The 25,230-nt window shown below is 38.7% G+C and overlaps 1 protein-coding gene across 1 annotated transcript in view; it reads right to left on the bottom strand.

Annotated features, from left to right (window-relative positions):
• LOC111146469 (myosin heavy chain 15) overlaps positions 1–25,230 on the bottom strand; it is a 155,582-nt gene that overhangs the window by 60,175 nt on the left and 70,177 nt on the right. The window contains 7 exon segments of the mRNA XM_022502027.1: positions 4,440–4,566; positions 13,164–13,553; positions 15,619–15,709; positions 19,045–19,163; positions 20,831–21,007; positions 21,947–22,101; positions 22,104–22,188. Coding sequence (XP_022357735.1) covers positions 4,440–4,566; positions 13,164–13,553; positions 15,619–15,709; positions 19,045–19,163; positions 20,831–21,007; positions 21,947–22,101; positions 22,104–22,188 — 1,144 coding nt within the window.

Here is a 25,230-nt window from a genome sequence, read left to right as displayed (position 1 = left end):
AATAGGTAATATTAGCTACCGTATATTGAAACTTTTCTGTGCAGCAGGCACTACTGTCCATCTTAACTCCCATAACTTCTTGACCATGTTCGTAGTATATTACCCACTTTAAAGAGGGGGAAACAGCAACTAACTTGTGTATGATTGAGACACCAACGTGCATAGCCAGTAACTGGTGGAGGCAGATTCTAATTAAGTTTTTTAACCCTGAAGAGCACATTCTTTTGTGTTATGCTCCCTTGTTTATTTTATGTGGCTCTACCAACTTCTGTCTATATAATCTTTAGGTAATTACAACTTCTTTGTCACATCTGTAAAATGAGGATAATAATAAAAAATTGTCAGGACACCTGGGTGGCTCAGTCTGTTAAGCATCCAACTTTTAGTTTTGGCTCAGGTCATGATCTCAGGATCATGAGATTGAGCCCTGAGTCAGGCTCTGTGTTCATTGCAGAGTCTGCTTTAGATTCTCTCCTCTCTTTCTTCCTCTCCCTCTGATCCACAGCCCCTAATCGCACACTCTCTAAAATAAATAAATAAAAATCCTTAAAAACTGTTAATGGAAATTAAATGAATGTGTTTTGTGACTAATGTGTTTTCACTACTGTGAATGTGTTTTGTAGACTAGCTGCTAAATAAATATTAAAAATAGTCATTAAATAGTGGAGGATAGGACCATGACGGGGGAAATTTTCATTATACAATAGTCTATACTCTGTCTCTTTTGCTGATGATAGGACAGCAATGCCTTGATTATTAGCAATGGTACCAAATACTGAGCCAATCCTGGGCAAAGGCAGTTGCTTCTATAGTGTAATTAGTGCAACACTAAAAGCCCACCATACCTGTGACCCCTATACTTCTTGCTATAAACAAGTTCTAAAACTCTTAGCATTATAAGAAAGCATCTGTTTGGGCTAAAGCAGCTATTTTCAAACTTTTTGGTCTCAGAAACACTTCATATGCTTAAAATTTATTAGGGACCCCAAAGAGATTTTGTTTACGTGGATTTTATATTTAATAGCATATTTGAAATTAAAAGAGAAATTTAAAATTTGTACTAATTCATTTTCAAATAACAATAAAAATATTAATGATGTGTTAACATGTTTACCTAAGCAACCATTTTTAAGAGGAAAAACTATATTTTCTAAAAGTACAAAAAAGTTAGTGAGAAAAATGACATTATTTTACATTTTAAAAAATCTCTGGCTTAATAAAAGCTTGATTTTCATATTTGCCTCTGAATGCCATCTACTGTAATACACTGTTTTTATTGACATATGTGAAGAATCTAGCCTACCGTAGATACATGGGGAAAGGGAGATGAATTTTCATAGTCTTTTCAGATAATTGTGACCATTATTTGATACTACACCAAAACTCAACAAATAGAAATTTCTCAAGGATTAGTTGCAGTATGATCCTCTGTTACCTTAAAATTCATGAGTCTAGCTTAAACTTTGAATGGATCTTTCACCCACACATGACTACATAACATCATGACGTGGTGATTTGAAAAATACATGTTCACTGAATTACACAGATCTTCTAAAATGTTGACACATTCCATACAACATTGAAAACAGCGTGTTTGTTAACATCACTGCTGATCTCATCAGAAAAGTCTTCAACAATTGAGAGCATCAGGCTCATGAAGGCATATACATGTTTTCCAAAATCTGATTTTTGCCTAAAAGCTTCAATTTTATTATTGGCAACAAATAATGTCAGTTGTTTTCCTTGAAGCGACAGGCTTACTTTGTTCACTTTTGAGAAAATACCTGCCAAATATCTGAATCAGAATACACATAATTTGTTGGTCAATCGTCCTTTTAAGTAGCTAGGATGCTCCCTGAGGAAACCTGCTAGCTCAGCTCAGAACTTAATCACACACCATACTTCAGAGGGGGTGTCGGTGGGGGGGATCGGTGAAATAGGTGAAGCGGATTAAGAGCACACTTGTGATGAGCACTGGGCAATGTATAGAATCATTCAATCACTGTGTTACACACCTGAAATGAATATAACACTATGTTAACTGTGCTGGAATTAAAATTTTAAACCTTCATAAAAATACAGAGGTGCTTTATGCATACTTCCTCTTTTGTCAGAGAGAATATTAAAAAAGATATATAATTGGGGTCAAGATATAATAAAATTAACTTTTACTGCTTCATTAAGGACATTCTTACTTAAAACTGACTTTTTTTTTCAAACTGTGAGTATATCAGTATATCAGTGAATATAATGATTAATAATAGTACAGTGTGGTGCCACTGTCTTGATGCATGATGAGACCTCAGTAGTTTTAATTGTCACTGCTTCTGCAGCATCAATACAAATCACAAAAGAACTTAAAAAGCAGTCACTTTAACCTCATAGGCCCCCTACAAGGGTCTTGATGATCACCAGTGTTCTGTGGACCAAACCGAAAATCTCTGGGTGACAATGTTGTACTGAAAAGGAGTCTGAAGAAATGCCAATCCACCAGGGGGTTGAGACTGACATATCACGTATCTCACAGAACAGGGACCCACTTAACATGGCTTATTTCATCACATTTACCTCTGGTTTGCTTGGAAAGTGGAGTGTGATATGTTGACAGGGCAGGGCATGAGACTAGCGGTAGTGGCAAAAAAGCAGCAAAAAATCTGAAGCGTAGACCCAGTGACAGGAGGGAAGTCTTGGATAGGTATATACTTAAATTTTAATTCACACAAAGCCAAAAGGTGAAAATAAGAATTAAAGGAAGGAAGAAAAGGTCCTCCATCCTGAGCGGAATTATCACCTCACACCCACTTTCACTTCACTCATTACCCACTAATTTCCTCATCAAAAAAGTGAGTGGAAAATTAATGCCAACAGCTAGGGGGAGGTAGGCAGGGCCCATCACAACAATGTTGTACAGCACATCATTCAGGACCCGACATATGGGTTTTCTCCAGTCTTATCACTGGACTCTGGCATCCACAGACTACATCCTAAATGACAGTAATCAAACTGGGGGTCTTGTAGCAAGGCCAAGTGTCATCCACCCTGCGCCCACTATTAGAGTCCTGTTCAGTGTCCCTGCTAGGACCCACAACACTTTCTTTTGGGTTTCTAGGTTTATAGTTAGTTTTGCCAGCCCATTTTAATTTAGCTTTAATTCTAGATTTAGCCTCTAGAAACAGGTACCCACCAGCAGAAGGATGTCATACAGTCTAAATGATCTTTATTCCCTTTTTAAAGTGTGTGTCTCTGGGCATCAAGAGTATTGTTTATTTTCATTGACCTAGGAATGTGATCTCTGAAAACATACTCCTAAAAATAATGTAATTACATCTAGCCACATGCTGTTCATAGCAGAGAAACAATTAAAGCTACAAGGCAAGGTTAAGTAAACCATTGTTCCTCTACTTGATGGATTAGAAACAGCCATTATAAATGACTAAATATGCAAGATAAAAAAAAAACTTATGACAAATTGAAAAAGAAAAAAAACCAAAGAAATTGCTAAAAACACACACACAAAAAAACTATCATTAGTAGTTCATAGTAGAGAGTAAACCGTGGGACATTTTCCTACTTTTCATTTATCAAATGTTTGTGTAGCACCAATAAGTGGTGGGCATTGTTCTAGAGGACTGACATACATCAGTGAATAAAACAAAGCTTAGAGGAAGCTTACATTCTTGCAGATGGAGATAGACAAATATGCACATTTATCATGTCAAGCATGTAGTTTGTTTGAAGGTATTAAAAACTATTTTAAAAAGGCACAGAGAGAAAATGGTTGAGAACAAACGTCACCTTCTCAACAAGGCCTATACTGACATCCCCCGGATATCTGTTTGATTAACCCTCATCTTCAAGTCTCTGGAGAATTATTAGAGTATTCCAGGCAGAGGAAAAAGCTAGGGCAAGACCCCAGAATGGGAGTGTGCCTGGTGTGTTAAAAACATAGTCAAGGCAGAATGAGAGAAGGGAAAGTAGAAGAAGAGGTCAGAGAGATAATGAGGGGCCCAATTACGTGGCCTTGTAGGCCATTGTACAGATTATGGCTTTCACTGGGTGTTTAAAAAAAGTATGGGTTTATTACTGAAAATTAGAAAAAGATGCCTGCTTCCATGAGGTCAACATTATAAAAAGTCATGTCTTGTAGGCTGTGTGAACAGCTCTGCCATTCTTTGATCTTGACAGTTCCTTCATCCAACTGCATATTTCTTTTCTTCTTCGTGAAGGAGAGCTGGGCAGAGCCTCCCAAACCAGCACAGAGGTAACCCTCACCAGACAAGGGCATATCTGTGGACAAGGTTAAATCAGAGGCTGCATTCCTCCCCTAGAATCTTCAAACTCTCACTCCATTTCAGTGACCGATTGATCATCTCAGTTGTCCTTCCACCAGGCTGCTGGGACTGAGCTCACTCACAAACCGAAGCAGCACGTTTACTTACCCTTCTCACTCCGTAGCTTCGTCTTCTGTGCGTTCAGGTCATTTGCCAACTGTGTCACTTCATCTAGTTTTGCATTTGCTTCATTCAAGCGCTCTTCATACAGACTACAGAGCTTCTCAGAGTTTGCCTACAAGTTTAGAATGAAGGTTTGGGTATGGTTCATGGCGTCCATGCTGAATTAGCTGCATAAGATGGGCGGTGGGGAGGGGGTGGTTCCTGGGAACCTTGTGCTCTCTTCTGCTCTGAAGACCACAGCTAACATTTGGGAAACTGTATCTTCTAATTTCAGAAAACAATAAACTCAAGGTCTGGGCCTTTAAAGGTCCAAACTTCTCAGGCTACAGGTGTCATGTAGAAACCCAGCTCTGGGTATTGGGACACTCTCTAGAATTCTTTGTTTTTTTGAACAAGGAAACATGCCCAATACTTATGTAGTTCAAAATGACTTCTTGACATTATATTATAAATTTAACCATCTTACTCTCCCACTAGAATAGGTTTCATGAAAGTAGAGATTCTGCTTGATCACAGATAACCCGTCAACGCCTAGATTAGTGTCGAACACATATGAGAAGCTCAATAAACAATTGGGGACATGCAGAGGAGAGGGGAAGAACAAGGGAAAAGGGAATGAAATCCAAAGGGCTGACCAAGCAGTATATAAGAAAGTAGATAGATATGAACTGCAATGGTTTAATCATGGACATTTGAACTGTGAAACAACTACAACCTCTGGATCACTAAGGCTGCAGGCTCAAGGGAACCCTGTTAAGTTAACCCTTCAACTCTAAACTCCATTTCTCACAATGGGTTTTTCACGTTTGGAGGAAAGGATATGCCGTTTGGCCTTTGTACTTCTACCTGACTTAAGTAACCAAAGTAACAATCAGATTTCTGCCACACCCTGGAACTAATGCTAGTGACCTTGAGACTCAAGATTCTTAAACAGGACCAAGAGCTGCCAGACGTGAAATGGCTGCATCCCCTTTACCTAGCTGTAGTTTGTATCCTTGTTATTAAAATGATCAGAAATTACATTGGTGGTGCTATAGATCCATTGCTCCACAGATAGCTGTTTGTTTTGCTCTTTATGTATTAAATCTCAATTCCATACAACAGTCCCGTAAGATTTTTGTTTTTACAATGAGTGTTAAGGAAAAGGAAGAATCAAGACAATAAAGAAAAGATCACACCAGTGGCATTCCAAGAAAATGGTGAGGCATGTGAAATCTGGTGGTGGGCCTAACAGTCTGAATGTTTACCTAATTTGTGGTGATGTAGCAATGGCCAAGGACCAGGAACATTTAAAAGACACCAGGTTTAGTCCTCTGGAAAACCCCTAAATCATCAAAAACCTTGGAGGCCTCCAGCTAGAGCCAACTCTATGCTGAAGATTATTCTTTTCAAGCTTACACTAGTGACTATTCTAACCTCCCAATGAAAAATGACCAGATTACATTTTCTTATATCCCCAAGGCAGTGTGCAGCGCTTGACGCAAAATAGGCTACTTAATAAATATTGAAGACAATCAAATTATTGCCTTAGTGAGAGGTTGGCCAACATGCCCACTAAAGTTTACTTAGAGGTCATATTCAAGCTTTCCTTATAATGCCCAACACCCACATTTACTTTTAACTTGGTCAAGATATTATCCACTGATTAGCAAACAAGTGAAGAGTCAAATCAGGTGCATGCTCATTTGGAGGCTGAAGAGGAATGTCATATAGGTCAAGCTCGAAGATGTTCTATAGCACATCCACACTTGTTGGTGATGGTGCAACTAAACTTGGCAGAGATTGGATGGCCAGCTTCTCAAACAATGTCATCAGCATCACAGAGGTTAGAGCCCTTAGGCTAAATGTCAGGCACACTCAAATATCCACTCCCCACTGGCTACTGGAAAAAAGCTAGAGTAGTGATAAATGTAACAGTCTGTAGATGGTCTGAAACTGCTAATTATATTTTGAATGTTGAATAGTTTGCTCTCACTCCTGAAAGTAATTTGACAAAGTTGGCACACACATTTTTTTCATCAAAATATCCTTTGAGAGTTCAGATTGACTGTTATTTCATTTATAAAATGTTTATTATTTTATAGTGATATGTTTATAATGACAAAATGTTTATCATTACAAATGATAAATGTTTTATCATTTATAAAACAGAGTCAGAGAGGCTAAACACCTTGTCCAAATTCACACAGCTAGGGAATGTTGGAATTAGGATTTGCACTGATAATGGCCTGCGTGGAGGCAAGGGGAAAAAAAAAAGCCAAATACTAAATTCCTAAGTGCCTGTTATATGAAGGAGTAATGACAAAGGGAATGTTACATTGACATCCTAGTTGACTCATACTGTCACGAATCCTGAGCGCTGGAGGAAACTGGATAAAAATATGATAACTATGTGAACCATCTTTATTTTATGTTGTCTCCAGTAACAAATGACCCATTAACTGGGACAGGAAGAACACATCCAGGTGTGAGAAATGGCACTTCTGCTTATGGTCCTCAGTATTCTATGCTACGCACCTGTTTGCTGAGGGTGAAAGAACACAGAGCTCTAGAAGACGACTTAGTCAATGGGGTGTGGAAATGGCAAGCAAAGGAGCCAGAGAACCCTCAGTTTTTAAGAGACTCCTATGCAGTAAAGCCCAGCTGGGCTGTGTGTATCTGCAGAGTAGGCAGCCACCTGGGCAGACAGAAAAGACATCTGCTTTTAGGCATTGCTTCATATGGTAGGTATTTCATGGGCAGTGTTAACCACTGGCAGAGCGTTTTCAATTTACAATGTATTTTTTATAAGCAGGATCTGCAAAAGACATTGAAATTGGTTATCTAAAGGTAGCCTATATGGGGACATAGCATTCAAATAGGCTGTAACTTGAAGGTACAAATTCAAATTTAAGCATAAAGAATAGGTACTAAATTTTCATACCAGAAAAGAAGAGGTTAATGGAATAATGTGCGTTCATCTTAAAGCTGATTCTTAAAATGCTGCCTAAAAATGCTGTCTCCCAGAAATGCAGGAACCAATGGGAATTCAAAATAATCAAGATAATTGTGAGATTGTTTATAACTTTTAAATTTCCCTGGGCTTCTCTGTCAGCATAATATACTTTTTGAAAATGCTTCAGTTTCCACTGTATCACAGAGTGATTGGCATTCCTGGGATTATAATTCAGGAAAAGATGAAATAAACAATTCAAGAAAAATTTCAGTGTAATGTATACGCTTATGAGAGTGAACAGAATCAATTTATACCACCGAGAAATATTTACGGCAGCAGTGGAATGTGGCCACCCACCAACACAAACAGGATTGGGAGTCAAGGCCCATCTCTGCCATGATTGTATGCCTTGGATAGTCACTGAACCTATGAGCCACAGAATTCCCAAGAGGTGTATGTAAAAGTTAATGCTAGTACTTGAGTATACAGGTTATGCATATCATGTAGTGAGTATGAGTAAAATAAGACCTACTGTCTGCCTTAGAGATGTTTTCTACTTAAGCAAAGTTAAAAGACTATATAATGCAGTAGTACAAGAAGGATCCTAAAAGTGCTACCGTACTTCTGAAACAGATGAAGTTTTAATATGGAAAGTTGAACTTTAGCATTGCAAGGAAAGGGCTTAGTTTGGACAAGGTATATTGGTGGAAAAAGGATATTTGATGGAGGGCAAACATTCTAGGTTGGCTGAAATAGAAGGCCCATGAAGAAAAGTAATGGGATCTAAAATTGGCAGGGCAGAGTGAGTCTGGTCACAGGCCAAAGGGTACCTTGAAAACCAGCAGTTTGAAGTTCAGTGTTAAGCAGGGGACAGGATTCTATAAAGCCATGTTTAGAGATATTCATATAGATACTGTATAGGATAGACTGAAAAAAAGAAAAACTAGAAGCAAAAAAGATAACTTAGGAAACCACTTCAATAGTCTGGTTAAAAGGTAATGTCCTGCCTGCATGTGAGAATAGAATGGAAAACTGTAAGACAGTGAAGAATTGACTTGCTGTAAGAATTGATTGGAAAGCAAAAAACAAGAGAGGAAACAAATAATCATTTACAGGCTTAGAGCCTGGGTGATGGGAAGAAACAGGGTGCCAATGACAGAAATGTCCAGAAGAAACACCAGATTCAAGAGAAGGTGATGAGTTTGGTTTTAGACACACTAATTTGAGGAAAGGAAGACTTTACTGATCTTTGAAAGAACTTAAGAGAATACTTCTAAGAAAAGCAGGGATAATAAAACCCATAACAAGGGTTACAGGATTGAGGAGGTAGTGAGGTATATATATCTGCTGGTGGGAGCTAGCTTCCTAAGATGGTCCCCCCAATGACCAACACCCTCTGGCACTCACACCTTTGTATAGATCCCTACCCTGTGACTTATAACTGTATCACTGCACTGCACTGTAAGTCTGTCTAACTAGAATTGTTGCGGCTTCTGTCTTGGTCTCTTGTAGTACTTGCTCTTATGCCCTAAATTGCCTTGTAAGAAGCTCAGGTCCCCCATGGTTGCCATGCTGTGAGGAAACCCATGCTAGCCACATGGCAAGAAAGATTTCCAACTAGCCCCTAGCCTTTTTAGTTAGTTGTCCCAGCCCAAGAGCCGGACATGAGAATGAATAAACCTTCAGATGACTCCAGTTGAGATTGGAGAGTTGATAATAAATTTCTGTTTCAAGCTGCAAGGTTTGGGGATGATTTGTTATATAGCAATAGATAAATGGAACTATACTCTTTGGTCAAGGAGACAGAGGCAGATATGGATAGACTTTGCTTTCCTCCTCCTAATATCTGAGGAAGAGTCTTTCTTTATTTTGGTTTGTTTTTGCAATGGGTGAATAATGGTCATGTGGAAAAATATTTTATTCTTTGGGACAAGAAAGCAAGAAATGGATGAGTATAAGAAAAATATAAGGTGAAGAGAGAAGTTATACTGAATGAGTCTTGATCTTATCAGTTAGGTCTTACCATTTATTGGAAAGGATTTAGAAAGTCAGAGTTAGAATCTGAGGGGGGATTTTATTTAAAATAAAACTGAATTAGAAGAATAAAAGAACTTCTGAGCAGCAATGAAATTCTAGAGGAAATTGGAAAGTATGAAATTCATATCTAATTAGTACAGATTTATGGTGAAACTATCAACAGTTTTATGACTATGACTTCCTACTAAGATGTGCAGAAACAGAAAAATTCCTGAGGATAAACAAGAGGCACAGTAGATTATAAAGAGTAAGGACTTCTAGAGCATCATTTGGGCTGAGGAAAGCAAATGAAGCCTACAGGGCATGGAGAAAGAATGCTTTCACTGCTGAGAGAAAGAAGGATGAGTCCACATAAAAGGCAGAATACAGAAGAGATAGAGGAGAGAGGACTTAAATCCTTACTAAATTTACATTCTAAGATAATTGGGGGTGGGATGGCAGGGATAGAGGAGAGAAAGAGAGAGAAGGAAAAGCAAGGTGGTTGTGTTTCTTTCTACTGAATGAGGTTTTTAAAGGGAACTAATGCTAAATATTTTAGGATTCACTCAGTCTCTCTGAGGAAATGTTACATTTTTTTGGCTATGGTCCTTGCAGGTTGAGCTTTATTGTTGGTTTGTCTCTTTTCCAGATAATTTTACAAATTCTGCTCACAAGGAGAATGGGACTCTGGCTACAGGCATACCTTGGAGAAATTGCGGGTTCAGTGCGGAACCATGCAATAAAGGTAATATCACAATAAAGTGAGTCAGTGAATTTTTTGGTTTCCTAGTGCTCATAAATGTTGTATTTACACTATACTATAGTCTATTAATTGTGCAATAGCATTACATATAAAAAAAGTGTATGCCAAAATTTAAAACGGTTTATTGCTAAAATATGCTAGCCATCATCTGAGCTTTCTACGAGTGATCATCTTTTTGCTGGTGGAGGATCTTGCTCAATATTGATGGCTGCTGATTTATCAGGGTGGTGGTTCCTGAAGGCTGGGGTAGCTGTGGCAATTTCTTGAAACAGGACAACAGTGAGTTTTGACACATCAATTAACTCTTCCTTCATAAATTATTTCTGTGTAGCATGTGATGCTGTTAGATTGCATTTTACCCACAGTAGAACTTCCTTCAAAATTGGAGTCAATCTTATCAAACCCTGCTGCTGTTTTATCAATGAAGTTTATGTAATATTCTAAATCCTTTGTTGCCACTTCAACAGTCTTCACAGCATCTTCACCAGGAGTAGATTCTGTCTCAAGAAACCACTTCTCTGTTCATCCATAAGTAGCAACTCCTTACCTGTTAAAGTTGTATCATAAGATTGTGGACCTTCGATACCATCTTCAGGCTCCACTTCTAATTCTAGTTATCTTGCTATTTCCACCACATCTTCAGTTACTTCCTCCAGTGGAGTCGTAACCTCTCAAAGTTATCCAGAAGGATTAGAACCAACTTCTTCAAAACTCCTGTTAATGTTGATATTTAGACCTCTTCCTACAAATCATGAATGTTCTTAAAGTAGAATGTTCTTAATCTAGAATGGTGAATGCTTTCCAGAAGATTTTCAATTTACTTTGCCCAGATCCATCAGTGATTTTTGATGGATCTGTGGCAGCTAGAGACTTAAAAAATGTATTTCTTGAATCATGATATTTGAAAGTCAAAATGACTCCTTGATCCATGGGCTGCTGAATGGCTGTTAGCAAGCATGAAGACAACATAAATCTTATTGTATATCTTCATTAGAGTTCTTCAGTGACCAGGTGCATTGTCAATGAGTAGTACTATTTTGAAAGGAATCTTCTTTTCCAAGCAATAAGTCTCAATAGCAGCTTCAAATATGTGCTATCATTCAGGCTTTATTTTTCCATGTCTATAGCACAGGCAAAGTAGATTTAGCACAATTCTTGTGGGTCCTTGGGTTTTCAGAATGGTGAATGAGCATTAGCTTCAACTTTAGCCCCTAACAAGAGAATTAGCCTGTCCTTTGAAGCCAGGCATTGCCTTCTCCTCTCTAGCTAGGAAAGTTCTAGATGGCATCTTCTTCTAATAGAAGACTGTCTACATTGAGTTTCTCTTTTTAGTGTAACCACCTTCACGAATTATCTAAGCTAGATCTTCTGGAAAACTTGCTGCAATTTCTTTTTTTTCCCCCCCAATGTTCTAAGATTCATTGTTTATCACCACACCCAGTGCTCCATGCAATACGTGCCCTCCACCACCAGACTCAATTTCTGCATTAGTACCCATTTCTTCACCTGGCACTTCATATTAGAGAGAGCTTCTTTCCTTAAACCTCAACAACGAACCTTCTGAAGCTTCCTCACCTCTCTCAGCCTTCACAGAATTGGAGAGTTAGGCCCTTGCTCTGGATTAGCTTTTAGCTTAAGGGAATGATGGTTTGATCTCCTATCCAGACCACTAAAGCTTTCTTCATTATCAGCATTATCAGCAATTATCAGAATTATTATCATTATCAGCATTAAGGCTTTTTCACTTGCTTATAACTCATGTGCTCACTGGAGTAGCACTTTTAATCTTCAGGAATTTTTCCTTTGCATCCACAACTTGGCTAACCATTTGGCACAAGAGGCCTAGATAGATTTCAGCCTGTCCTGGCTTCCAACCTGCCTTCCTCAGCAAGATTAATCATCTCAGGCTTTTGATTTCAAATGAGAGATGTACCACTCTTCCTTTCACTTGAACACTCAGAAGGCATTTTAAGCATATTAACTGGCCTAATTTCAATATTGTTGTGTCTCGGGGAATAGAGAAGCCTAAGGAGAGGGAGACAGATAGGAGAATGGCCAGTTGATGGAGCAGTCAGAACACACACATTTATCGATTAAGTCTGCCTTCTTATATGGGACATGGTTCTTGGTGTCCCCAAACAACAGTAACATCAAAGATCACTGATCATAGATCACCATAATAAATATAATGAAAAAGTTTGAAATGTTGTGAGAATTACCAAACTGTGGCACAGAGACATGGAGTAAAGACGATGCTGTTAGGCACTGATAGACTTGCTCAACTTAGGGCTGCCATAAGCCTCCAATTGTAAAAAACACATTATCTGTGAAGTATAATAAAGCAAAGCTCAATAAAATGTTGTATGCCTGTATTTGTTCTGATTAACGTAACATAAGCCTTCTCTCAAATACCAGAAGGTAGGATGGCCATTATCTATGAACTGATACTAGTCATTTGATATAAGAGCCTGTGCTATATGGATTAATGGATGCAGTGAAGAAAGAACATGTGGTGAAACTTCCTTCTAAGTGCTGGCTGGTTACAGAGATGTCAGAAAAGATGAGGGGGAAAAGGTCTCTCCTGTTAGCAAAGCTCTTTGTGTTCACCATTCATTGAGACAAACACTAGAGTGTATGAGGCACCTCCAAGGAGTGTTTCCAATTCAATGTCATTCTTCGAGAGAGACACACCACTCATGTAACTAGTGGCTTACTTTTCAGTCTACTTATTTATATCATCACCAGAAAGACCCATAAGAATTATGGACTGGAACTCTAATAAAACCAAAAGCTACTGTCAGACTACATTCAGGTAATAGCCACGTGACCTTAATAATGTTCACTGAGATTAAGCCTGATCTAGTCAATCAAAAGAACTATAGCTTCCATTAGCACACTCCTCAAGTCATCAATCTCATTTATTTTTTCTTTTCCTTCCTCTCCCCCACCTACTTTCATGTTCTGAAGTCTGTAAGGTGGACTTAAGAATGTTTACCTTAGCTCTGGTCATCTGCTCAACTTTCGTCAAGAGGTCTTCCACTTCTAGCTGCAAGTCACTCTTGTCTTTTTCTAATTTCTGCTTGACCTGTTGTAAATTGTCAAGCCGGCCCTGGAGCTCAGCCAGGCTGTCTGCATGTCTCTTCTTCAAAGTGGCAGAAGTTGCCTTGAAGTACAGTGTAGCCTCTTCCATGTCTCTGCGAAGCTTCTGGAATTTTGTTTCCTGTTTCTTAGTTATATCCAGCTGAGCCAAACTGGTACCTCCTGCCTCCTCTAGCCTCTCATTCAAGTCTTCTAGTTCTTGGATGAAGTCAGTTCTCTCCCTCTCCACCTTGGCTCGAGTGGTCCTTTCAACTTCGAGTTCCCTTTTAAAAGCCTGTATCTGTATCTGCAGCAATAAATAATTTTGACTTTTACAAAGCACTTGTAGCATATTTTATATTAAGAGCTTTACTATAGTTTTATACATTTCTCAACACTCAGAAAAGTTACATAACACTCTTGGTTCCCATTTTATAAAGAAGATAGAATACATAGAAATTAAATTATTTTCCCCAAATCAGTACAAAAACCAGAATTCAAATGGGCATTTCCTCCAGATCTCCCAGTCCTTGGGGATGAGCGACTTCATTAAATTCTATACATGGACAGGGAACCATAGTAAAGAGCACTTTCTAAAGCAATAGAAAACATTTTTCATGGAACAAGAAAAAAATTTAAAGAGATTTAATAAAACTAACATGATGAATTTTATATACAAGACCTCACTCCTCTAGAATTAGTTTACCAAACTCAGTTATTAGGAACTTGGGCAAATATCTGAAGAAAAGAATAACAATCTCTGAGTCCAAGCAACTCCCTCATAAGAAATAGCATCAATGTAATTTTACACACAATTCTGACATACTTGGTTATTTGGCTTCTTCGTCTCAAGATGATTTCAAGTACCAGGAGATCTGAAGTAACTTATTAGAATTGGTGGAGGAGTGGAGACTGCTACCACGAATAGTAATCTGATGCCATTAGTGGAAAAATTACTAGATAAAGGAAATTAGTAATAAGAACACCCAGAGCCCAAAATCTTTTTAGTGTAAGGGCAAATAGCTCTACAAATTTTGACAGCATCATTGTAGTACAGGGAAGCCACTGATGTTTATTAACATCACCTTTAATAATTAAGCATACATTAGGATGGGGTGAAAAGAGATAGAATCTATTTTAGAATATGTTTTACTTTCCTTTGAATAAGAGTACCACGGCTAGAGAATGCTGGTTTCTAGATCATGCCAATATGTAGGCTACCAGATCTGTAGAGGAGTTATGACAGAAAAAGTGCCAAAAAATTTATAACTTCCACACCCAAGTAAACATGTTCCCCTTCCAATGAGTTATTTTGGGATCCAATAACTTTGTCCCAAACAATACTATCATTAAACCAAACATTTCTGAAACGTTTCCTCAGAAATAATCTTTAGAGCTTGTTTTTGGTTTTGTTTTGTTTTGTTTTGTTTTAAATCATCAAGGGAAGAGAATTTGTCTTTTGGATAAATTGAAACTTCTGGGTCTTTTTATTTTGGATAAAGTCAAGTATCATTTGAAGATAAGCCCGGTGAATATGATAGATAATCGCTTGGAGATTAATATTGTGTTTGAAATCATGCCTATAAATCAGGGAGACTGAATTTCTTATTTGGTTCAAAAATGTCTCAGAAAATAATTATCAGAAAGAGGCTCAAAATTATTTTGAGTAATGGCTACATTACTGAGATAAATATTTAGCTCCAAAGGAAAAACATCTATCATACAGATGTATATACATTCGGCTTATGTAAGGAGTTAGCCATACATTTGTGTAGGTATATGCATATGTCCATACATACCTATATTACTCTGTAACATGGTCAAATAGTATAAAACAACTACATGGTCTAAAACTTATAAAAAGCTTCCCATTATCAAATAATGTGTTGAGACTACAGGTAGATATAAAACAGATTTTCAGCACAGAAATAGAATTGCCTTCTAATCACGAAGACTAATCACTATAGAAAATTAAATTGCTAACACTGAATGCTTACCATGAATCAGGCTTTATGCTTACCACTTAAAAATACTGTTGCTGTTAATAATATTAGCTCAAAGGTTGTCAGGAAGATTAATAACTGAAAAAAATAAATGCCTAGGATTTTAGCACAATGTTTGGTTCACCGTAAATATGCAACAAATTATCTATGTTTTTATTATGATAAGAAAATCTAAGCTTCAAGGGTAATTTTCCTGAGTCAGCCAGCTGGAGAATGCCACAGTTTACCTTCTTAACTGCTGCTCTTTTCTGCTTCTGTGCATAGTTGGCTAAAGGTACGGATACCCTGGCAAAGTATTTGTTACTGAAGTACCAATTACCACCCATGAATCTACATATAGCCACACACAGGTATTTGACAAATGATTACCTGAAGTTCCTTAACTGTGTTCTGAAGCTGAGCCACCAGGCCTTTCTCCTTCTCCACCTTTAAATTCATCTGATTCATTTCTAGTTCTTTCCTGTTAGGGAAAAATGTATCAAATAGAATTGTTTAAAGTGATAACATTTAGCTTAAATATTTTTTTAAATCATATTTAAAATTATAGTAATGACATATGAATTCATCCTCATTGTAAAAATTCAACTATTATATCTATATCTGAAATCTCCTTGGCTATCACACCCAATCTTTGTTCCTTCCCTAGAGGTAAACACCATTATCAGTTTGGTGTGAGTCCCTCCAGACATTTTTCTAAGTATTGACTAAGTATATGTTTGTGTTTATATATTGGTAGAAAGAGTTTCATTTTCTTTACTGTGAAAAGTACAATATGATGCAAGTTTATATTTATAGTTCCATAACTTACTTTTAACCCAATAACAAATTGGAGGTTTTTCCATGTTGGCCCACAGATAAATGATTTCGTTTAAAAATTAACCGTGACATACTATTCCATGATTGAGACATGCTGTCATTTATCCATTTCCCTATTAATAAGCCCTTAAGTTTTCCCCAATATTTTCCTTTTATAGATAACACCGTTCGTATCCATGCCCCCTTGTGCACATGTGAGTGTTTTCTTAGAGTGGATACAGACCAGGGAATCGCTGGATCAAGTCCAAGTGTGTGCTTAAAAATATGGAACCCAAATAAATGAAAAAATAAGACATTCCTTTTTCCTAAAAAAAAAAGAAAAAAGTAACACACCCCTTTGCCCTGCAATAGCAGTGTGAGATTATTCCACATTTACACTTAATAGTAGCATACTTCTAAATTTTTCCTAGTCTGAGAGAGATTAGAATGACTTTCTGGTTTGTTTGTGGGGTTTTTTCACTATTTTTTTTATTATGTTATGTTAATCACGATACAGTACATCATTAGTTTTTGATGTGGTGTTCCGTGGTAGAATGACTTTCTTTTTAATGCCCTTGTTTAACACTGAGGCAGCACGTTGTCAACTACGAGATTCAAAAATGGCAAATAGGGACGCCTAGGTGGCTCAGTTGGTTAAGCAGCTGCCTTCGGCTCAGGTCATGATCCCAGCGTCCTGGGATCGAGTCCCACATCGGGCTCCTTGCTCATCAGGGAGCCTGCTTCTCCCTCTGCCTCTGCCTGCCATTCTGTCTGCCTGTGCTTGCTCTCTCTCCCTCTCTCTCTGACAAATAAATAAATAAAATCTTTAAAAAAAAAAATGGCGAATAAGCCAAATAAACTACCTGGTGGTATCCTTTAATCATTCGTCTACTAGGCTGTTCACATAATTATTGAACTATAGATTTCCTTTTAGTATCCTTATTTATTTTCTGATTTCTGTTGTAAATATTTCTCCCATGTTATATAACTTGTTCTGATTTTATTTGTGTTGGATTTTGCCATAATAATGTTTAAATATTTGTATTCATTAGACGTATCAAAATACCCTTTTTCTGCCTTTGCCTTTGTCACTTATTCAAGAAAATGTAACCTGCCATTTTCCTTAAGACTTATCATTCATGTTGTCCTCAAATGACTTTTGTCATCTTTATTGTGGTAAGAACATTTAACATGAGATCTACCCTCTTAACAAGTATTTAAGTGCGCAATACAGTAATGCTAACTATAAGCACATTGTTGTACGGCAGATTTCTAGAACTCAGTCATCTTGCATAACTGAAACTTCATTCCTGTTAAATAACATCCCTATTTTCCACTCCCTCCAGCCCCTAACACTCACCATTCTATTCTGTTTCTACAAGTTTGACTATTTTAGATGCCTCATATAAATAGGATCATGAAGTCTTTGTTCTTCTGTGATTCCCTATTTCACTTGGGATAGTGTCCTCCCAGTTCATCCACGGTGTCACCGGCAGCAAGGGTTCCTTCTTTTTAAAGGCTGAATAATATTCCATTATATGTATATGCCACATTTTCTTTAGCCATTTATCCATCAGTGGACGGTTAGGTTGCTTCTATATCTTAGCTATTGTGAATAATGTTGCATAGTCTAGCAGCCTCATAGCCTTGTTTTCACATTTAATTCTTTAATGCAACTGGATTTTGCATGTGGGAATAGTGCAGGATAGAAATTTAACTTTCATCTCAGAAAATGAATAGCTAATAATCTCGGCACCATTTATTAAATACTTTATCCAGTCATCACTAATTTGAAATGCCACCTTTATCACACATTAAGTTTTTATATAATAGGTCCATTTAGAGGAATAGTTTTATAGTTAAGGTTGTACCTTTCTAAAAAACATAGATTTCTACAATGCCAGAGCTCTTTGACTTAGGGCCTACAAGCATCATTTTCACTTTGCTAAGCTGAAACATCATCTTAAAATTGAATGCTCAGGGACCTCTATCATGGTTTCTACGTTCCACACATATATAGGATGACATATTGACACATTTCTTCTTTTTCAAACACCTATCAAGGCCAGTAGCTTCTTAGAATATTAATCAAGCCTGAACATGAGCATGTATCATGGCAACTCAAACACACAGACAGAGAAACCAGAAACTTACAGCTTCTCACCTGACTCTCTTCTCTTCTTCCCTATAAACCCAGTGATCAATGTGCTCCCAGCTTTATCCTGGCCTTGCCTTTCTCTTGGGCCTCACTGCTTCCCCCTTTTATCTGATCTATTCCCAATACCTTGAAAATCCCTAATGGTTAGAATTAAGTCTAGCTAAGCAGGAGAAGAAACGAGAGACAAGAGAGAAAGTCCATTTCCCTGAGCAGTGAAACTAAACTGAGGCGGCATCTTGCCCAGAGATCATGGGAGCCAAAAGTTCCCCTAATTCCCATTGTTATGTTTTGCTTTAAATTTTAAGATTTAATATTTCTATGGTAAATTACTTGATAGAAAAGCTATATAAATAACAATGAGGTTATATCTGGCCATCTTTTTTAAAGTGATCAGAAGCCTTTATGGAACTTCACATTAGGGCTTTGTTTTGTTTTATCGTTATTATTATTATCATTATTATTTACTTTTTATGCCATTGGTCTCATCAGAGGTAAAAGAAGTGAGCCCTTTAAATTTTTGGACTTGTAACCTCAAATTCCAATAATTCACATCTCACATGCCTTACACCATTATTTCCCACCTGCTAGTCAGACACCTTCTCAGTCACATTCTTCATTATTATGCCTTTACTCTCTTTTTACAACCAAATAATAAAGTCCAGCAAAAAAAAAATAATAATAATAATCGTCATCATCATCATCATCATCTCCTAGGCTTGTTATCTTCCCCTTCAAATCTTAAGACATCTGACCCTGGAGCCACAAGGGTCAATGATATGAGAGAGCTGGTCCTCCCAATACAAGGCCTTCCCGGGTGTTGCATCAACAGCAAGGTGGCTTACTTGCTCAGCTTCTCGGCCAGCTGCAGCACACGCTGCAGCTTCAAATCGCCCTCCAGTTTGCTCTTTTCCCTCTCACAGTTCATTCTTGCTCTCCTCTCCTGCTCTAGGGCACCCTCAAGCTGACAAAAGGAGGCATTATTTAGCCAAATAAATTGGTCAAGTTTATACTTCACTAGATGTGTTCATGAACACTTACCTTCTGGAAAAAGAAAGAAAAATACAAAGCACAGATTATGTAAATGGTGCCCAGTTGTGTAGCTATTTTAAAATAAAAATTGCATGCATCAGTAAGACAACGAAAAATCTAGAAATTACAGTGATGAAAGACAACTTTGGAGATTAAGGAACAGGAGCTCTGTCCTCAGAAAGGAGCCAATAATAAGTAACCAGGGAGCCCTTATTTGATTGTTCCTCCCTGATGGGAAGCCCACTTCACAGGGCAGCTCATTTCATGGGTGGATAAGTCCATTGACTCAGGAGAGCTTCTTCAGAAGAAGCCAAAATATTCTCTCTAAATTCTTCCTGTGAGTCTAAGCTCAGCTCCCTGGAGCAATACCAAGCAGATCTGTGTCCACACAATCATCTATGAATATGAGACATCTGTCCTGGTTCCGTCTTCTAGTCCATAACATTACATCAAACATCATGTCATATTCGGGTACCACACCAGGGACTCAGAACATTCCAGTTTTGCTGGATTAGCACTGTCAACAATATTGGGGCTGGTTTGGCAGGAGGCTAGATAACAGTCACAATATGGCTATTTGTTCATGGATATATTGAAATGGTTACTTTTCAACAATAGGAGCTATTTCCTGTAACCAGCAAAATATATGAAATTCAAATAGGAGGAGGAAGGAGAATTTCTGGAAGGAGTATGTAAAAACCTGAAAGTAGATGAACTCCAGGAGAGAACAAGTGAATGAGTGTGTGTGTGTGTGTGTGTGTGAGAGAGAGAGAGAGAGAGAGAGAGAGAGAACGCGCACACACAACACAGTAAATCCTCATATTGAGGCTTTGTGAGACACACAATCAGTGGGAATAGAAAGAGATTTGAGACAACTAACAGGTAATAGAGGAAACTGATAGAAAGGCATGAGGGAAAAGAAGCAAATAATTCAAATAAAAAACCAGACAACCTCTGTCAGCAATTTTATAAAGGCCAAGCTTTTGGAACTAATAAGAGAGTGAATGCCTCTGCTCTGCCAGCTGAGAAGGGGAAGAAAGAATGGTGACGCGACCATGAAGAGTGGTTTGAAACATCTTTATGTCACAGGGTGTTTGGAGGCAGAACAGGGACACCATCTTTAGAATCTTACAAGCGTTTTCCCAAAGCATAGGTTGAACACGGCTCGTGATTTACATATCTTTCAATTCTAAATAAACCTCAGCACGTCACTGGAAACACACAAGCCTTAAACTAATCTTTCAACACTAGTGTCAAATAGAGAACCAGCCTACCTGTTGGGCAAAACACCAGGTTCTCGGGGAGCTATAGGGAAAAGTCTGTCACTTACAGGGATAACCCTACAAATCCTCTCAATGTTCTCCTCCCACTGCCCAGGGTTGTAGGAAGGTTGCATTTAAAAACTGACAGGTTACATGCTGGGAATTCTCTTATAGTGTAGTCGTTCAATTTTATCAAGGAACAAATAAACCTCTGTTTCTCAATATTAAAGATACAAGCCACACTACTAAGTTTTCCCCAAACTGTCAAGATAAATTAAGTAAAAATCAGAGGCCTGTATACATGCAGACGGCTAACTAGCGAGACAACACTTCCTACCTCATCTACTTGCCATTCCAATTTCAACTTGGCTGTGCTCAGGCTGCTGAGTTTCTCCCCCTCTGTGACCAGGTCATCCAGCATCTGTTGATGGGCCTCCTGCATGACCTTGGCCGCTCTGTTCAGTTTGCTGATCTCCTCATTTAGAGACTCCACTTCCTCAGTCAGGTTCTTGACCTGTGGGAAGACGATGGTGACAGCAGCATTAGCGTTTCAGCTGAGAGGGTGGGCAAATGCTACGGGCCACGGGCTGTCTTGCCTCTTTTTCCAGTACACACACAGACTTAGGGTAGGGGGTATTCTGGCTAAGCAAGTATCAGGTTCCTCATTCGACGGCCAGGTTTCCGAGCATCGTATGATTATACAGCAAGAACACGACTCAAGGTAATTTTCTGAGTGCTCAGGGGGCACGCAGCAATCTTGTTGTGTCTCAGATCCTGAGAGTGACAATGAAAGAAGAGTTCCAGCTGTTCAAATATGCAAAAATGGAAGCTGGCTCTATCAGGCCCACATGCTTTTTATGCAAGGGAACCAATGGCACAAGAATTGCTATTTAATTGTCTGCCAAAATTACAGTGTCATTCCAGAGACCATTTGTTTATCAGAGGTTGGAAACAGACTCCTCAGCTAGTTTCAATCCATACACAGAGCGCCCGCGAAAACCCTCAACTGAAATGAACAGAATGTCAAAATCCTTTGCTGGAATTAACATGACATCTTCAAGGTTGAACTTCAAATTAATGACAGAGGTGGGGGTTCAGACACATCCCAAATCACCTTTCAGTAAACCCCATCATGTTTGCTCTCCTTCCAAAAAAGGCTACTCAGAGGCCCAATGAAATCATACTGCTCTATTAGATTTCAGATGTCATAAGACTGAAACAAGTGAAGATGTTTCACTTGGAAAATAAAGCGGGGTTCCGGAAATTTGAATTGGAAATTTGAATCGGGACACCACAGTTCACTGGGCCCCTTGTTTTATGCTGGTTTCGACTGGGGCTGCTGTCAAGTTCAGGCTGCGGGTTTCTCCATGTGAGCCCAGCAAGCCTGGTACCAGAACCTGATGGGGGCTGGGATTCGGGCATCCAGGTCTCCCTGACATTATCAAAAAAGTACCTTACGCTCTATAGCACGCTTCTCCTTCTGTGACTTCACCAACATTGTTTCCAGGTCATCAATTTCTTTCTTCAACTCGGAACATTCATCTTCGAGCTTCCGCCCCCTGGCAGTCAGCTCGGAATTTATCTCCTCTTCTTCTTCCACCCGAGCAGCAGCACCTTCACTCTGGCCTCCAGCTGGATCTTGGATTTAATCAGCGACTCACACCGCTCTTCAACATTTGCCAGGGTCTCTTGCTCCTGCCATGATGAGGAGAAAATTGTTGCCAAAAGCTGGAAATAATTCATCAGCTAGACGAAAATGCTGTTTAACGCACAGCAAAGAGATAATTGCCTGCCCTGTGACCAGCACTTTCACCTGCCTTTCCTCAGCAGGTGAAATAAAATTCCCAGTTCCCTGATCCTATTGTTGAGAAGTGGAGGAGTTGCTTGTGCTAGGAGGTGCTTTTGATCTTTCGGGCCATTCAGTAGATTAGATTACCTCTTCTAAAGCACTTAATAGAATCCTGGTGGCCTAAAGGAGCTAACATGTCTCCAAAAATCAGTGGCTTACTACTTAATTCACAGCTTCTGGAAGCCTCCACACGGCAAAGAGTTTGAGGTTGATGCCTTGCTCAGAATAAAGTCTTTTAAGAAAGCAGTGCCCCCTTAGACACTGAAATATTCATAATATATAAGTGCCCTGGTGCACTTGTTTAATATACCTTCAACAAATAGAATTGTGTATTTTTTATTTACAGGCTGAATTTAGAATTTATATATTTCACTTGCAAGTTATTAACTAGAGTCCGCTATTATTTCCAATGAAAATCTTTTCCTCAATGATTCTGCAGTGGTGAGTTCCACAAATTAAACACCAAATGTAAAATAGTCTTTCCTATCATCCTGTCAAATGTCTTACCTCCAAGTCTCCATTGATTGATCCACTGTCCCTGTGTTATAGGTCAAGTAAAAATGAAGAGGTCATTTGCCTTTTTGCTATAAAGCATGTTTTGTAGCTTTGAACCTCTCTAATGTGTTTGTTAGAGACTAAATAAAACTCCTTCCTTGTGAGCAAGTTCTTAATTACTGTAGGTCTCACTGCAACATAACTTCACCTGCATCTCCATCTTCCATCTCTAGACCTCTTCACACATCCTTTACAATATGCTCCTGGGGGAAATTTATTTTTTTTTTTAAGATTTGTTTATTTAGTTAGTTGAGAGAAAAAGAGAGTGTATGAGTGGGGGGAGGAGCAGAGGGAGAGAGAAAAAGATAAAGAATCTTCAAGCAGACTCCCCATCGAGCACAGAGCCAGATGCAGGGCTCAATCCTGGGACCCTGAGATCATGACCTGAGCCAAAATCAAGAGCTGGCCGCTTAACCAACTGAGCCAGCCAGGTGCCCCCAGCAATTGATTAAATATTTACCTGGCTTAAGTTGTTTGTCAATGCAAACTGGTACAGCCACTCTGAAAAACAGCATGGAATTCCCCCAAAGAGTTAAAAAGAAAACTACAATCCAGCAATTGCGCTACTAGGTATTTACAAAAAGGATACAAAAATATAGATTTGAAGGAGCACATGTACCCTGATGTTTATAGCAGCATTATTAACAATAGCCAAATTATGAAAAGGACTCAAATGTCCATCGACTGATGAGTGGATCAAGAAGATGCAGTGTGTATGTATATAATGGAATACTACTCAGCCATCAAAAGGAATCTTGCCATTTGCAATTATGTGGATGGAGCTAGAGAGTTTAATGTTAAGTGAAATAAGTCAGAGAATGATAAAAACCATATGATTTCACTCATAAGTAGAATTTTAAAAGCAAAATAGATGAATCTAGAGGAAGAAAAAAAGGAGAGAGGGAAGCAAACCATAAAAGACTCTTAACAATGAGAACACAACTGAGGGCTTACTGGAGGGAGGTGGATGGGGATGGACTAGATGGGTAATGGGTATTAAGGAAGGCACTAGTTGTGTTGAGTAGTGGGTGTTATATGTAAATGACGAAGCACTAAATTCTATTCTTGAAACCAATATTACACTATATCTTCACTAGAATTTAAATAAAAATTTGAGGAAAAATTAGAAGAAAAAGGCCAAATTCTAGGCCATTGATTTCTGGCTAACTTTTAAGGATGGCCATCTGCCCAACAAATGGGGCTCAAAAAGGCACAGATGGGGAAAGCACAGAATAGTAAAACTCCAACATCACAGGGGACCAAAAGAAAAGGGATAAATTAAAACAAACAAGAACATCAAAGCAGGCGGGGTCCATGCAGATCAGAGAAGCTTTCAATGTTTGTGAAATAATGGGAACATTTGATCTTAGTTCACACAGGTTGACAAGCAGAATGCTTATTTGCTCTATTCCATTCAGTCTGTGTACTGGACCTGTCACCATCACTGAATGAAGAAGACAGTCCAATCGACCATCATTGATCCCTTCATTAAACATGACAGCAGGAATTGGGGGCCGGCTGAGCAATGATGTGGCAGGTTAACAGTGGGAATATATCCCTTCCCTGATGGTAGTTAATAATGTTAATCAGAACGGGTTCGTTCACTCAGTTCTGCTGGTATTTTGAATAAATGAATGATTTGAAAACAATCTTTGTTTCCTTGATCCCTGCTGTGTTCAGCTGTGTCCCTTAAAAATAAATAATAAAATATGTCATACTCTGTCAACTTTTAAAGTCTCAGTTACAATTTGAACTCATCTCAGCCTACCTGAGTTTGCCCCCATAGGCTTCCCATGTTCCCCATCCTGATCCCTTATTGTGTATCCCAGGCTTTTACCTGCCACCCCCTGCATGCTTTGGGTCCATTTCTATCTCCCATGTCAGCCTAGGTAGCACTGGCCACTCTCTCTGTTGACAGGAAGAATGATGAAAACTGGGAGGCCAGGTCTCACCTGAAGCAGCTTCTCCCCCCAGCCACACAAAACATGGTTTTGCAAATGGTGATTTTCACAGTATGAATTTAAAGTAGATTTGGAGTGGGGCCCAGGAATTTGTATTTCAAACAAGTGTGACCCTGGTCAGGCTGAAATACACTAAAATTCTAGAACCAATGTTATGTTAAATTGTATCAGAAATATGGGTCTGGAGGTCCCTGGGTGACTCAGTTGGTTAAGTGTCTGCCTTCAGTTCAGGTCATGATCCTAGGGTCCTGGGATCTAGCCCCTACATTGGGCTCCCTGCTGAGTAGGGCACTTGTTTCTCCCTCTCCCTCTGCCGCTCCCCTGCTTGTGCTCACTCGCTCTCTCTCTGTCAAATAAATAAAATCTTTAAAA

The sequence above is a fragment of the Enhydra lutris genome, unplaced genomic scaffold (assembly GCF_002288905.1).
Source record: "Enhydra lutris kenyoni isolate GAN:26980312 unplaced genomic scaffold, ASM228890v2 scaffoldscaffold2, whole genome shotgun sequence".
Classification (NCBI taxonomy): domain Eukaryota; kingdom Metazoa; phylum Chordata; class Mammalia; order Carnivora; family Mustelidae; genus Enhydra; species Enhydra lutris.
The sequence above is the reverse complement of the archived record's forward strand: the minus strand, read 5'-3'. Positions and strand labels throughout refer to the sequence as shown.